Raw genomic sequence first — 16463 nt, forward strand, 5'->3', positions numbered from 1 at the left:
GCATATCTTAAATTCTGGATATTTCTCCCTTCAATTTTCACACCTCCTTCATCTTGATCCAATCCTGCTTTCCGTATATGTTCTGCGTATAGATCAAATAAACGGGTGATAAAATACACCCCTGTTCACACCCTTTCCGATGGGGAACCAGTCAGTTTCTCCATATTCCGTCCTTACAGTAGCTTCTTGTGCAGAGTATAGGTTGCGCATGAGGACAATCAGATGCTGTGACACCCCCATTTCTTTTAAAGCATTCCATAGTTTTTCATGATCTGGAAATCTAATTGGCCTGATTTCTCCCATGATCTGTCTTACAGATGTGATACAAGAGCATGTATTCCCTTCATAACATACTTGTCCCATCTCCGAGTCTGCTATATGTCCACGCTTGAACATTTGAAAAGGTGCACATGTAAAAGCCAACATGTGTGAGCTTAGATCATGTGGTTAAAGTCTGGGTTTTATCTGGGATATAAGTTATGTTTTTCAAGTTTATTCCCATTAGTTTTTATGCATCCTTTTAAAATGGATGCCTGCAGGAAAGTATTCTTGCTCCTCCACCACGTTTTGGGAGATGACAATGAGAGAACTTCATCCAAACCAGGTTGTGGCTCACAAATTGCTAAGATGTGGTCCTATAATTGATACACATGACAGTGTATGCATTTTGGCTTGCAGAGAAGTTCTGCATGTAGGGGGGGAAAGTTGTGCTTGAAGTGACCCTAATTCTCAACAGAACAAAATTACTGGATAATTCAAAAAACTTTTCAGCCAAATAAATTTTCAGTTAAATACTTCACAGCATTGTCGGAAATGTTTGATGCTTTTAATAGTCTTATGAGAGTTTATAAATATTTATGCATGTATCTTTTCCCCCTACAGAATATTAGATCATTAATGGGATTAGAGAGGACCAAAGGATTTTGCCAGATTGTGGTATCGTCCACTGTTAGAGATGGAATTTCCCATTTGATACAATCTGCTGGCCTTGGAGGGATGAAGCATAACACAGTATTGATGGCATGGCCTCAATCCTGGAAGCAGACTGATAATCCTTTCTCTTGGAAGAACTTTGTTGGTGTGTAGGACTGTACAGCTGATATGATTGTAGTGGCAACATATAACAATTCATCTAATAATTTCATCTAATTGACCTCAGAATACTCAAAGGTTCAACTGTGCCCTGAAAATAGCAGGCTGAAGAGAATTTCTCAGATATCAGGGAGATAGATGGGGCATGATCCAGCCAAAGTCTATGCACCTTTAAGTTCCATTGATTTCAGTGGGGAAATTGAGCACCTTAATTGTCTCATTGAAATCAGTAGAATCCAACTTTGGCTGGATTTTGTCCTTAACATAAAAAGTAAGGCTTTTACTTAGCTTGGTCTAAAAGTGCAGCAGGATGAGATGATAGGATCTTCAGTAGAGATGTGAAGGCCCAGAAAAAAATGGGGGGGGGGAGATTTTTGGGAGGGAAGGGAAGAACATATTTTTGTTTTTTAAAAAAATTCCAGTTGTTTTCCAGGCTTTCACATCTCTAATCTAGAAGCACTAGAAAATTGCAGGTGGAGGATGTAATTTTTAAATAATATCTTGACTCATATCAGTATGATTTCAGGCCCAGGTTCAGCACCAATATGTGAGAAAGGTTTGGCCTCAGAATACAGAAGTCAGTCACCCCTGGTAATTATAAACTGCAGATCTGTCCCGTCTTATTTTCAAAGGATGTATTAAGTAACCTTATGAAAAGGCACCAATTACCTAAAGTTTATTATTTTCTGCATCTCCCTAACACAGATACAGCTCAAGCATTTATTAAAATTTACCTGTTGGCAGTGGAAGACATTCAGTTGTAGTGATGACGCCTTCTACTGGACTGACAGGCAGGGTCCAGAATCCTTCCTCCTCTTCCAGGGGAAAGAGTCATCTTGCCCTCCAGTTCGACCCTGCCCGTGGGGAGCAGTAAGGGTCCTTTAGCGGTCTAAATTCCCTTAGACTATCTTTGCCTTTACTGAGATTGTTTTCCTCTTCCTTTCTCCCTTGTGCGTGTGAGTGTGATTTCTGTGTTGGGTTTGTTGTTATTGTACAGTAAGTGCCTGAGTGGGAGTTTGTGAGGGAAGACATAGGTGGTGCCGGGGTCCGCCCTGTGTTTATCTGATCATTTCAGCGTTGGCCTCTGGGGGCTTTGCCCCGCTGAACCACCAGTTCCTCTCTCCCAGGCCGGAGCCATCTGCCTAACTACTGCCTGTGAGGGTCCGCCCTGCATTCCAGGGGCGAGCAATTTATCAGGCTTTGATGTTGGAGTGCCAAGAAAGGCTTCACATAGAGTGCCTGCTCTGGCGGTTTTGGCTGCTTATATGTAGCCTTCTGAACTGCATTTCTTCACATTTGCCCGGTTTGAACATTTTTTCTTTTGGGGGAAGCTGAGGGAATAGCCTCCGCAGGGAAGGCAGGAGTGCCATTTTTGTCTGCAGTGTAGAGCGCTGGTAGTCCCCTAGACTGAGGCTGCTTTCCCTTCTCAGCTGGGCCAGGTATAGTGGTGGCAGATATTTCTCCTCATAAAAAGTCAGAAGCGCCATTTTGTTTTTGCGGTGACCCGCGCTAGAAGCTTTCTAGAGGTGGCGGCTGCCTTTCTCCTCAGCCTGGCCAGTTCATAGGGGGGCAGATGTTTCTGCATCCTCTGGGATTCATCTGTAATTACTTCTCCTCCCCCCCCCCCGCCATTTTGTCGATGTTTTCCTGGCAAACGGGGTTGGCAAATCAAAAGTACCAAGTTCTTTTGGGCAGACTCCCTCATTAATCCTGAGTGAAGCACTCTTTTTATTTTTATTTTTAAAAAGTCCTGTGAGGACTGGGGAAGCTGAGGGGCTCTCCAACACTGGAGGTATTCACGAGGCAGCTGGACAGCCATCTGTCGGGAATGCTTTGATTTGGGTTCCTGCATTGAGCAGGGGGTTGGACTTTCTTTTGATGAGTCGTGGAAAGCGGAATGGGCACACCCTGAAAAGGGGGAAATGGTTGCAAATGTCGTAAAGAAGCCCTGTACCTTTAATGATAAGGTGATGTAACAGTTATCGGTTCTGGCTGTGGACCCTCCTGTCGCAGTGTTGGCATCGTCCGCAGTCCTCGCTTTTGAGGGGGAGGGACTTAAAGCTCATCTGGGGCACAGCATGGTGCAGGGAACCTGGTCGCAGATGGAGTTTCGACTCAGCATCAATGTTCTAAAACGAGGTGATGCACCTGGGGCTGAGGGCCTTGGTGTTGGAGGTTAGAGGTGCCCTCATTCTTGTCCGCACCAACAGTGTGTGTGCAAAAGCACATGTGAACAAACAAGGGGAAACCAGGTTGGCAACCTTGATCTCCAAGGCTGACAGTCTTCTTCACTGGGCGGAGCACAACCTACAAACATTTGGTGGGTCTGGAGAATGTTACGGCAGATTGGCTGAGTCGAATGGCCATAAAGGAGGCAGAGTGGCAGTTGAACCCATGGGTGTTCAATATGATTGTGGAACGTTTGGGCACAATGAGAGCAGACCTGTTCGCCTTGACTGCCAATGCTCGGTTACCAAGGTTTCTGTCTCATCTCCCTTTATATGGATCACACCTTAGAATTCCATTGCTCTGAATCTCTGTGGCCTTTTCGGGGCCATCTAAAGGAAAGAAGGTATTTGCTTCTTCCATTTCTCGCTGGTTATGCTCAGCAGTTTCTCAAGCGTATTCTGCACTAGGCAAGGAAACCCCTAGCAGTCTCATGGCACATTCAGTGAGGGGGGCGGAAGCCTCTGCTGCATTTAAGGACAACTTCCCTGTACTGGACATTTGCAGGGCTGCTACCTGGGCTATGCCGCACACCTTTGTGAAACACTGCAAAATAGATACAGTAGTTTTTCATCAGTGGATATGGCATATGGTAGGAAGGTTTTTTAGAAGATTGTTCAGCAGTAGATGGGGGCACAGGAAGCCCACCCAGGGGTGAGGGGACTGCTCTGATACATCCCTACAAGAGAATGTCCTCCACTGCCAATAGGTTAAAATGGAAGTTTTTCTTACCATAAACGTCTGTTTGATGTTGGCAGTGGAGGACATTCTCCCCACCTCGCCTTCCTCTGCCGATACATATTCTGATCCTCTGCTGAAATTCGGGAGGGGGTGGTGCTAGGGCTTCCACCTCCATCCTACATCATTAGCATGTTTAGGCTGTTTTGTCATGTCTTCCATAGTACATGGTAATGTTAGTGGGGATGTGGTGTTTCTTTTTCTTGGGCATTAAATTCCCCATTTTAGTTGGTATAGTGTGATGGTTAAGTTCTTTGTTGATAATGGGCGGAGGAGTGGTTCTTGCCCTGTCAGCTGAACTAGAGAGCAGGACGACTCTTCGCCCTGGAAGAGGAGGCAAAGGATTCTGGACCCTGCCTGCCAGTCCTGTAGGAGGCGTCATCCCTACAAAAGAATGTCCTCCACTGCCAACACCAAACAGAAGTTTACGGTAAGAAAAACTTTTATTTTAAAAAATGTCTTACATGACAAGGAGGAAAGGTTTTAAAAGTTCCTCTTGGGTTTTGTCATATAGTAATGATTTTTGATTGGCCTTTTCTTTTTTCAGACACTGTTCGAGAAACAACAGCTGCACAACAAGCTCTTTTGGTTGCCAAAAATATAGATTTGTTCCCTATGAATCAAGAACGCTTTAGTGAGGGTAACATAGATGTATGGTGGATTGTTCACGATGGAGGCATGTTGATGTTGCTTCCTTTCCTGCTGCGACAACACAAGGTACTAGCATCTATTTTCATCACGAAACTTTGCTTTAAAATGAACAAATTTGGATTGTACGTTCCTTGGAGCAGCGAACATTTGTTTATGAAACTCTATAAAGGACCAGAGACATAGTACTATGTAAACAAAAGACAAGCAGCTCAGACCTGAAATATTACCAGTGCAGGATCTGTCTGTGCCATAATCTTTTAAGGGTAATGGAAGGCCATTTTCCACAGGTAGCCTGCCATCAGATTGGGTAGTACTGCCATCTAGCATCCGAAGGCAAGAATGCACTAGAGTTAAAACCTGGGGCTCGAGACCCTCCCACTCCAGTCTTCATTCTTGCCTCCGTCCGAGGCAGATCGGAATTTAGACAGAGCGTAGCTAAGTCTTTATTTTCAACTCTTCTCCTTATCGCTTTACCTCTTTATTTCTTCGGGGTTTCCCCTGAGGCTCCACCAGCAGCAGCTGCTGCTTTCCTGTTTAGCGGGGGCTCCGCGGCTGCGGTCCCCCCCTCCCTTTTTCCCGTTTGTTATTCAGCCTTCTGAGGCTCCACCAGCAGCGGCTGCTGCTTTCCCGTTTAGCGGGGGCTCCGCAGCTGCGGTCCCCCCCTCCCTTTTTTCCATCTGTTATTCAGCCTTCTGAGCCTCCAACAGCAGCGGCTGCTGCTCTCTCTTTTTTGCGGGGGCTCCGCGGCTGCGGTCCCCTCCCTCATTTTTTCCGTTTGTAATTCAGTCTTCTGAGGTTCCAACAGCAGCGGTTGCTGTTTTATCATCTAGCGGGGGCTCCGTGGCTGCGGTCTCCCCCCTCCTTATTTCCGTCTGTAATTCAGCCTCTACATAGGGAAGCTTGCGGCAGTGGCTCCCTCGTAGACACCCCGCCCGTTTCCTCCCTCAGGGATTACTGAAGCCTCTTGTGGTGCTCCCGTTTTCCCGCCAACCCCGATATCGCGGCCGCCATTGTTAATTATTTATTCAATTATTTTACAGAGGCCCCTCAGCCTGGCTGTTCATTCAGCCCGGCTTGGGCTTAATTAGGCTTACGGATATCGCCTCTCTTGCCTGTTTTTTGGCATCCTCCGGTGGCATATCCTTCCAGCTGGCTCCCGGCCGTTTTCAAACCCTTCTAGGGCCTTAGTGAGAGGCTCCGATATCGCGGCCGCCATTTTGTTTCATTTTTTGCCGCTTTTTTCTTTTCTAATACTTTTCTCACTTGTGGGACTTGTGTAGTCTCCTGTTAACAAACATATACTCACCTAATATATTCACCTAATCAGTATTTCCCTCAGACACATCAAGTAGCCCTGTTGTGGGACTTGTGTAGTCTCCTGTTAACAAACTTATATTCACCTAATCAGTATTTCCTTCAAATACATCAAGTAGCCCTGTTATACCACACCTTCCCCATTGTGTGTGTGTGTATATTTGTAGGTGCACCTCCAGTAGCCCTGTTATACCACACCTTCCCCATTGTGTGTGTGTATATTTGTAGGTGCACCTCCAGTAGCCCCGTTATACCACACCTTCCCCATTGTGTGTGTGTATATTTGTAGGTGCACATCCAATTGACTTATGCTCCACCTTTGGCGGCGCATTATTAGTCTGTGTACCTTGGCGGTACCGCACCTTCCCCATTGAGTGCGTGTATCTAGCCCTGGCCACACTGTGATTGTTAAATAAGGCTTATCTTTTCTGGCAGTGTAACTAGCGGTCTCGCACCTTCCCCATTGTGTGCGTGTACTTAGCTTGGCGTCAACCTTACCCAAGTCGTTATTTTCCTCGTGCTGGGCGTACTTACTCCTGTCATACTGTCTCTAGTCTGTCCTATACTATTTCTACCTTAGCTCTGTTACCGCTCCTTCCCCATTGTGGGCGTTCATTCAGAGATTGACATGGCGGATTTGAACCCTGAGGTGACAGTATCCCCTGAAGCAGGCCGTCCATCACCACGCCAGCCAGCTAAACATAAACACGCCAAGGCAAAAGCAAAGACTAAACACCTGTCTGGTTGCCGGGTGCCCAAGAAGGCACGCTACGTATCACCCTCGCTTCCGGAGAAACCTCGCCATGCAGCCGTTCCTGCACTTTTCCAGTCTCCTTCTGAGTCATCAGAGGAAGAGTTTGAAGGATTCCCCAGTCAAGCTCCTCAAACTCCGCCTGGGCAGCCTCAAATTCCTCTTCAGGAACAGGCGCTACCGTCTTCCACTCTCCCAGGGATACAGTTGACTCCTGTCTTCCTGCAACAACTACGAGAGCTGCTGGGGTGCCTATCCCAACCCCAGCCTTCTCTACATTTGTCTTCTCAGCCTGGAACCTCGCGACAGCCCAGCTCTGCGAGACACCCTGGTGACAAATACTGATGCTCCGCTACCCTCTCCTAACCCATATGAGGTGGTCAGGGGTAGACTGGACGTAGAGCAATCTCAGTCTGATGACTACATGAACGTTTTTCAGACTGACCTGGATGAATGGAGTGGGGAATCTGACCAGGAGGAGGAGATCTCCTATCGCCTATTTGACCCGGCGGATTTCTCTCATCTGTCACGTAGAGTCATGGACACTCTTGGCATTCAACCAGAACTTGTACAACCGGTTGTCCCTCCTGTCAAGGGTGCCAGAGTTCTCAAGTCCCCCAGATCAGTGCAGCACTTCATTCCCGTACCAGACCCCATTAAAAAACTGACCAGAGAAGAATGGGCCCGTCCCCTTCGTCCACGTCGTTCCTCCTCCTTAGCCAACAAGCTCTATACCCTTTACCCGGAATTCATGTCCTTTCTGAACGTCCTGGGGGTGGACCAACCTATTTCCAATCTTGTATCCCGGTCTCTCCTCCCAAAGGAAGGCGAATCACTGTTCAAGGACCCCTATGAGAGGAGGCTTGACTTTGTCTTCCGTAAGATCCATGAGGCTTCCGCTCACTCCATCCGGGCCTCTTCTACCGCCTCTATCTTCTCACGGGCTTCCATGATGTGGTTAGAGGATCTCCTTGACGACCCCAACCCGGATCCCGCCAAACTAAGGAAATGTATCCTCAAGATACACAAGGCTGCTGCCTTTGTGGCCGACGCCACGTTAGACGCTTCCCATCACGGTGCACGCGCCCTTGCCGCCGAAATTGTAGCTCGTCGTACCCTATGGCTCCAACATTGGGATGCCAATTCGACTGCCAGAACCAACTTATCCTTAGCTCCATACTCGGGATCTATGCTCTTCGGCGAGGACGCACTCAAAGCAGTCCTTGTCGACCCCAAGGACAATCGTAAACCTGCACTAGCTACGGCCAAAAGAGACGACCGCAGACCCGTGCGACGGTTTACTTTTTACCGTTCCTTCCAACCCTTTCAGAGAGGACGACCTGGTGGATGAGGACGGGATACCAGGCCTACAAATTTCCGTCCCTCCAAGGCACCCTGGCCCAGACAACGCTCACAATACAGGGGCCAATACCAGAGCAGGCAGGCATATGGCAGAGGAACCTGTCAGCGCAGGCAGTTCTGACTCCATCCCCATTGGAGGCAGACTCTCCTTCTTCTCCAGCATCTGGCTAAACTTGACAAACATCTCCTGGGTCAGACTTCTCTTCACCCAGGGCTACAATATAGAATTTTGGCAGACACCACCAGACAAATTTTGCATCTCCCCCGTCTCCAGGGCACGCAAAAAGGTCATGCAGGACGCCCTACGACATCTACTAGAGATAGCCGCTATAGAGCCTGTTCCTCCATCCGAACGGCTACAAGGCGTGTACTCCGTCCTCTTTACGGTTCCCAAGCGAGACTTCTCATGGAGGGCGGTCTTAGACCTCAAGGGCCTCAACCGCTTCGTGAAATACCACCACTTCAAGATGGAATCTCTGGTGTCTATTGTAGAGGCTCTACAACAAGGGGACTTTATCGCATCCATCGACCTGAAGGACGCTTACTTACACATCCCAATTTGCCCGGGTCACAGACGGTTCCTGAGATTTGCACTAGGCCACCTCCATTTTCAATACCGGGCCCTTCCATTCGGCCTCTCCTCGGCCCCCCGAGTCTTCACCAAAGTGATGGCCACCATGCTGGCGTATCTCTGCCTCCAGGGGGTCCATGTTTATGCTTATCTCGACGACCTCCTCCTCCGAGCAGGCTCCCGGGACTTGGCCAACAGGCAGATCCAGTTCACCCTAGAGGCACTACATTCTCACGGCTGGCTGATCAATGCCGAAAAAGGTCATCTACAACCAACTCAGCGCCTCCAGCACTTAGGAGCAATACTGGACACATCCCTAGCCATGTTCTTTCTGTCCCCAGACTGTATTGCCTCCATCACAGCCATGGCAACCTTACTTCTACATCGCCCCACAGCAGATGTCATGTTTCTGGCCCAGTTTCTTGGGGCAATGATCTCCTCCATCCACATCGTTCCGTGGGCCCGACATCATTCCAGACCTTTACAATGGGCTCTCCTACCTTTTCAAGTGGACATTTCCAGGTCCAACCATCGCGTAATTCCGCTGGGCCAATCTCTGAAGCAGTCATTCCGCTGGTGGGATGGCCACCATGCTGGCGTATCTCTGCCTCCAGGGGGTCCATGTTTATGCTTATCTCGACGACCTCCTCCTCCGAGCAGGCTCCCGGGACTTGGCCAACAGGCAGATCCAGTTCACCCTAGAGGCACTACATTCTCACGGCTGGCTGATCAATGCCGAAAAAGGTCATCTACAACCAACTCAGCGCCTCCAGCACTTAGGAGCAATACTGGACACATCCCTAGCCATGTTCTTTCTGTCCCCAGACTGTATTGCCTCCATCACAGCCATGGCAACCTTACTTCTACATCGCCCCACAGCAGATGTCATGTTTCTGGCCCAGTTTCTTGGGGCAATGATCTCCTCCATCCACATCGTTCCGTGGGCCCGACATCATTCCAGACCTTTACAATGGGCTCTCCTACCTTTTCAAGTGGACATTTCCAGGTCCAACCATCGCGTAATTCCGCTGGGCCAATCTCTGAAGCAGTCATTCCGCTGGTGGGTATCCACAACTTCCCTCACCAAGGGGACACCGTTTCGGGACCCAACCAGAGTCCTAATCACCACGGATGCCAGTCTGTCCGGCTGGGGAGCCCATTGCAACTCCACCTTTGTCCAAGGCGTGTGGTCAACCCAGGACCTAAGTCACAACATCAACTGGCTGGAGCTCAGAGCTGCTCATCTGGCTCTGAGACACTTCCAGCCACTATTCGCTCTACAACATGTCCTCATTCGCACGGACAATGTTTGCGTGAAATCTCACATCAACAGACAGGGGGGCACAAGGTCCAGGGCTCTGCAGGAGGAAACGACACGAATCTTCGACTGGGCCGAGTTCCACCTCCTGTCATTACGAGCAGAACACCTCAGCGGAACTCTAAACGTTACGGCCGATTGGCTCAGCAGGCAAAAGGTCCATCCGGGAGAATGGAAGCTTCATCCGGCTGTGTTCTCCCTTCTCCAGCGGAGGTTCGGCCCCCTCTCGCTGGATCTCTTCGCCTCCAGCCACAACTGCCAACTGCCTTGTTACTTCTCAAGGTACCTAGAGCCAACGGCGGAAGCAGTGGATGCTCTGACGACACCATGGCCAGACGGGCTCCTGTATGCCTTCCCGCCTATATCCCTTATAGGCAGGACATTGACAAAACTCCAACTTGAACGGACACGGATTTTACTCATAGCACCTTATTGGCCTCGCAGACCCTGGTTCTCGGACCTCCTCTCGATGTCAATGGCGGATCCTTGGACCCTCCCAATCAGGCCGGATCTTCTCTCCCAAGGTCCAGTTTGGCATCCGGACCCGAACTGGCTCAGCCTGACAGCCTGGCTTTTGAGCGGACACAGTTGAATACTGCTGGTCTTTCTTAAGGGGTCATAAACACTATTTTAGCATCAAGGCGACCGTCAACTACTCGAATCTATCAGAGTACTTGGCGTGCTTTTTCCAGCTGGTGCACTTCCAAAGGTTTTTCAGCACCCCAAGCCACTGTACAGCACGTTCTACAGTTCCTATACAGAGGCATGACATTGGGACTCAGACCGAACACCCTGCGTAGACAGGCCTCCACCATCTCGTCAATTCTGTCTGTCTCTTCATCGGCAGCACCCCTAGGCACTCACCCGCTCATCAAACGCTTCTTAAGAGGAGCTACCCACCTCTCTCCAGCGGTACGTCACCACTTTCCATCCTGGAACCTCTCCAAAGTTTTGCAGGCATTACAGCGACCTCCATTTGAGCCTCTTGCCTCAGTGCCTCTAAGACTGTTGTCTTTTAAAGTCCTTTTCCTCGTGGCTATCACTTCTGCAAGGTGGATTTCGGAGTTACAGGCCTTGTCATCGGCCCGTCATCTCTGCATATTCCATAAGGACTCTGTAGTCCTGAGGCTGGATCCATCGTTCTGTCCTAAGGTCAACTCAATCTTCCACAGTAGCCAGGACATTGTACTTCCATCCTTTTGTCCAAAGCCGGTCCATCCCCTCGAAAAGGCCTGGCATTCGCTGGATGTTAGGAGAGCGCTCAAAGTTTACCTCTCTCGCACCCAGGATATTAGACAGACAGACGCATTATTTGTATCCTTCCATCCGAGATCTTTGGGAAAAAAGGTGTCCAAATCCACTTTGTCCTGTTGGCTTCGAGCCTGTATTTCTCTTGCATATCAGTCACTTAATTTGCCAGTGCCGTCTAACATCACGGCTCATTCGACCAGGTCTGCTGCCACTACGGCGGCTTTCCTAACTAATGCTCCTCTTACAGACATATGCAGGGCGGTGGTATGGGCTACCCCTAACTCCTTTGTGAAGCATTATAAGATCAATCGCTATGCTTCAGCTGACGCCTCTTTCGGGAGATGTGTCCTGCAACATGTTATTTCTGATTTGTAACTCTCTAGGAATCCCTCCCTATTAGGGGGCTACGTTGGTACATCCCAATCTGATGGCAGGCTACCTGTGGAAAATGGTCCCTTGGACCCACCTGAAGGGTGATTTTCACAGGTACGCCTGCCATCACGTCCCTCCCTTGTGGGGGATTTCTGGGGAAATTTGTTCAGTATTTTGTATATAGTTCAACCTATATGTTTCGTGCTCTGTCTGATTTTCTTTAGTTAAAACCTATTCTCATGTTGCAAGTTCTATATTTGCTATGTATATTTTCTTTGCTGCTGGGGCTTTTGCCCTTTGGTTACTTTCAGATTTACCACTTTGGACTCGTCATCATGAAGACTGGAGTGGGAGGGGCTCGAGCCCCAGGTTTTAACTCTAGTGCATTCTTGCCTTCGGACGCTAGATGACAGTACTACCCAATCTGATGGCAGGCGTACCTGTGAAAATCACCCTTCAGGTGGGTCCAAGGGACCATTTTCTATCTCTGAGAAGTGTTTGTAAGCATAATGCCACTTATTCTGACGGATGATGCAACATCTAAAGTTATCTGCATATAGAGAAGTCCTAATGGCTGAAGATTATATGCATAAAGTCATTGCGTTATTCCTTACTACCCTCTTGTCCAACTGCTTTGGAATTCTGCACAGGTAGTGGAAGGTCTATGAAGGATGGGCCTTCTTGGCATTCGCCAGGAATGCAGTGCTGCACTGATCTCAAGAACAGCAGTAAAGAACAACCGCCAGCAGCAGATTTGGGGCTTTCTTTGCTTTATAGCTCTATAGCTATAAAGCTACTAATTTTTTTTAAAACAGAAGTGTTTTTCTCTGCTGACAGGTGTGGAGAAAATGTAAAATTCGCATCTTCACTGTAGCTCAGATGGATGACAATAGTATTCAAATGAAAAAGGATCTTCAGATGTTTTTGTACCATCTTCGAATTAACGCTGAGGTGGAGGTTGTTGAAATGGTAAGGTATTTGACTTACCCATTTACTTTAACAGGTAAACTTGCATTATATAAGATGTCAGTAGTCATATCTTCATTTATAATTTTTTTAACCCTGCTTTTACTCCCCCATTTATGTGAGTCCCAGAGCAACTTACAAAACCATATGTGCATACACATACCTGGGGCTCTTGGTTTGCTTCCTTCAAACAAAACGTGAGCCAGTAACCAGCTTTATTCTTGGCTTTCTACTTGAGACGTTTTTGGAGGAAACAAATCATGAGCATGGGGTCAGACAACACTAAAAGCTAGGCTCTGCCTTTGTTTTGTCTATGGCACAGATTTCATTTTAAATCAGTGTCTTTGAAAGAAGACACTTAATATAACAGAATTTTTCAAACAATAAGATCCAGTCTGGGTTATGATCCAGCCAGTGCTAAGCATTTTCATGTCCTAGTGATTTCACTAGGAAAGTTAGGCAGGTGCATAAAGGTCTTCAATTGAAATCAATGGAGCTGGTATGAAACTGGCGGGATTGTGCCCATTGATTTATTTCCCACCTTGATAAAACTGTGAATTCCTCTTGAAGCAAGTCTGTATCTGGCTGCACAAATGGGCGCTAGCTTGTGGCTGAGTGGGTGGTGCAAGCAGTGCAAGTTAGACATGACCTAAGGAGTCCTCTCTCCCTGAAAGAATTATCTTTGTGAGTGCAGTCCTGCTAATGGTGAGGAAATGTCTCTATTCTGCTTCCTCTACTGGAGAATGCAGTAGAACAAGGATGGGGTGTGTTTGTGTCCATCTGAAAGGGGAGGAGGTGGATGAGAGTACGCCTATATTTGTCCAAGACCCCACAATTTTCACAATGTATTGTAGCGTTACAGTTTTAATGAGGAAATGTGTGACTTTACCTTTCAGCAATATGCACTGCAGGAAAACAGTTGAAGAATAGTTTCCCCTCTCCCTACCCCCATTAGAGGCAGTTAAATCATCAGGGTCTGCATAGCCAGTTTGCATCTGTCCTTCAAAAAAATAGCATAGTTGCTCACAGCAATTTTCAGTTAATGCTTTCCTTAAAACTGTGAAGCATAAATTCAGACCTGGTTAGAAACATTTACAGTGGCAAACATCAGTACCTGCGTAAAATGTAATTGCAAATATAGGCCCAGGGGACTGGCTGAAACATAAGGGCTGTTAGCATATGGTTTCCTTTCAGTACAAATAACATTTATTTATTTTTCCAGTTTGAAAATGATATTTCAGCTTTTACATATGAGAAGACTCTTGTGATGGAACAGAGGTCTCAAATGCTAAAACAGATGCAGCTTTCTAAGAATGAAAGGGAAAGAGAGGTAATGAATTTTATTTTCATTTTTTTTAAGAATGAAAATCCATGTATTAGCAGACCAAAATACTGGTGCTAATTAATGACGACTTTGTTGCCCTTGTCCAAGATATTCCTACAGACAGAGGCGGGTCCACCAAGAATCAAGATGCAACAGCTATCCAAGGCAACAAATTTGGGCAGCAGTTTTGACTTCGAAGCATTATCCACCAGTACATCTTCCTGAGTGAGCCCAGTTGAAATGAACAGCAGCATTCATTTCAATTAGGTTTGTTCAAGAAGCTCTCTCTGCTAGAATGAATTCTGTGTTAATTAATTGGTGAAGGGCATCACTTGAATTTACATTGGACTCTCCCATGTACGTGAGCATTACCATTTATTTCAGTGAAGAGGATCTAGTCTGCAAGTGCATTCTTATGAATGTGTAGATCAGAAATGAGCAAAGAAACCTGTATATGCAAGAGAGTCTTTTGTGCACTCAAGTGCAAACAATCAGTATCAGGATGTAGATTTGTTATTGGATCACCTTTTGAGTTTATAATTTACTCTGTATGAAATTTGAATTTGTTTAAATGAAGTTTGTTATCAAAAGAACTGGACTGCTAGTATTTGACATCCTAGGGTTGTATCCAATGTTGTCTGTGCACAAGTGGGATAGGACTTCATCTCCTGCCCCCTGCAGCCTCCTTCGCAAACACAAAATCTGCTCTGGGGCTACAGGTGGAGGGGACAAAGGTGAAATCCCATTGCATGAGTAGAAGTCCACTTACACAATATTTGATTCTACTCCTAGATAGGGTTCTTGATTGGCAATTGAAATACTATGGTGCTTAGAATATCTGTATATAGAACTTCATTCTTTTTTATGTTTGTCTTCTACAGTCTTGTTTTTCAGTTTAGTAATTTAGGGAGCAAGCCTCTGCTCCCTGGGAAAGAGGCTGAAGGGATAGGGTGCTGCAGACCTTCCTCTTTGAAGATCCCTGAAGAATTAAGTCTGCCACCATTGCTGTTCTGGTGGCTGTACTCTGGCTATGGAGCCAGGAGCAGGGTGTGTTGGGAGAAGTCGTTGATTCACAGGATCCTCTGCCCTCTCTTTCCCCAACATACTCCCCCAAAGGCTGTAAAACTATACTAGCCCTCTGGTGGTGTAGTTTATTCTCTTGTGTTTGCTGCATTAGGAGGAAAAAGCAACAAAAATATTAACTGGCTACCCCCACCTCCCATCCTGGCCACTGAGAGCCAGCAGAGCTTTGGATGAGGTGGAGACTCCCATCGCTTGTCTCTCCCCATACTCCCACACCTCTGCCTCTCCTAGTGAACAGCAGTGATGCTTTTGACGGGGCCAGGTGCGTGGCAGTACCATTTCTGACCAGCCATGATAAGAATGCACATAATGTCCATGATAAGGACGCACAGTTAAATGGCACAGTATCCATTGTTTAAATGTACTGTTTCTTTTAATAAGTGACATTGTATTTTAGAAGCTAATATAATGAATGATATGCTTTTTCTGTATACTGGTTGTGCCTGGTGACCTTCCTGTCCCAGATTCAGAGCATCACTGACGAGTCTCGTGGCTCAATCAGAAGAAAGAGCCACTCTAGCCTACAGTGTGTTCGTCAAGATGTAGGCAATCTGCTACCTAATGACATTCAAGAGGAAGAGGTAGAAATTGTACCACCTGACTGTTCCCTTCCCTTTCCAGCACTTATAGTGCCGCTGTAAACCATAATTGTACTAATTACTACCATTGACCTGTCCTTCTAATTTTTAATTTTTTTTTTTAATAAAATATGTGTAGCTTTTCAAACTGTTTATTCATGAATCAGTACCTTGGCAATTCTATCTTGATGTTTGAATAACTAACGTGAATAAATAATTGCTTCTGAATAGTAGTCACAGAATAGAATAATAGCATTGGAAGGGATAAGGCCATCGAGTCATTTATTTTTATTCGTGCTGGTATCAGTCGTCAGTCTATGATGACATTGGGATGAGGTGGTAATTTAGCATATATTTTTCTTTTTAAGTGCACAGATTTTAAAAAAATGTATGCAGGTTGCCTAGTACCATGTAAATGTTTTGGGATTTATCCTATCCGTATCGCCTGGACCGAAACAGAATTGTACAGGTCTGTCAAAAGAAAGGGATAAAAACACTTCACACCTTGAGAAACATTGTAGTGTATTTTTTCCTGCTTAAAATCATTCAGTGAACCAGAAATCCAGCTTCTGCATATAACTGAGTGTGCTCAGGTTTCTGACATTTCCAGTAAAACCTGAATGATGTTAGATTGTAATCAATGATTTTGGCTTCTAATTTCAAATACAGTAGGGCCCCACTCATACGGCGGGTTACGTTCCAGACCCCCGCCACAAAGCACCTGAAAGTGGGACATAGCCCGAAGCCTGCTGTTGCTCCAGTGCGATCAGCTGTACAGTGCAAGCTGATTGCGCACTACAGCTGATTGCTGTCAGCTGTAGTGCAGTGGCTGGAGCTCCCCGTGCTACAGCTGATTGCGCGCTACA

General features: G+C 46.8%; 1 protein-coding gene across 9 annotated transcripts in view; it reads left to right on the top strand.

Moving 5' to 3' along the window:
• Positions 1-16463, top strand: part of SLC12A7 (solute carrier family 12 member 7) — a 180964-nt gene that overhangs the window by 140001 nt on the left and 24500 nt on the right. For 8 of the 9 annotated variants that reach the window (XM_061588706.1, XM_061588744.1, XM_061588734.1 and 5 more), the window contains 5 exons: positions 883-1078; positions 4604-4773; positions 12484-12615; positions 13835-13942; positions 15484-15600. In XM_061588706.1, coding sequence (XP_061444690.1) covers positions 883-1078; positions 4604-4773; positions 12484-12615; positions 13835-13942; positions 15484-15600 — 723 coding nt within the window. The remainder of the gene's footprint in view (positions 1-882; positions 1079-4603; positions 4774-12483; positions 12616-13834; positions 13943-15483; positions 15601-16463) is intronic. The other variant, XM_061588716.1, reaches the window with a different exon arrangement.

Source organism: Rhineura floridana, chromosome 1, assembly GCF_030035675.1.
Source record: "Rhineura floridana isolate rRhiFlo1 chromosome 1, rRhiFlo1.hap2, whole genome shotgun sequence".
NCBI lineage: Eukaryota > Metazoa > Chordata > Lepidosauria > Squamata > Rhineuridae > Rhineura > Rhineura floridana.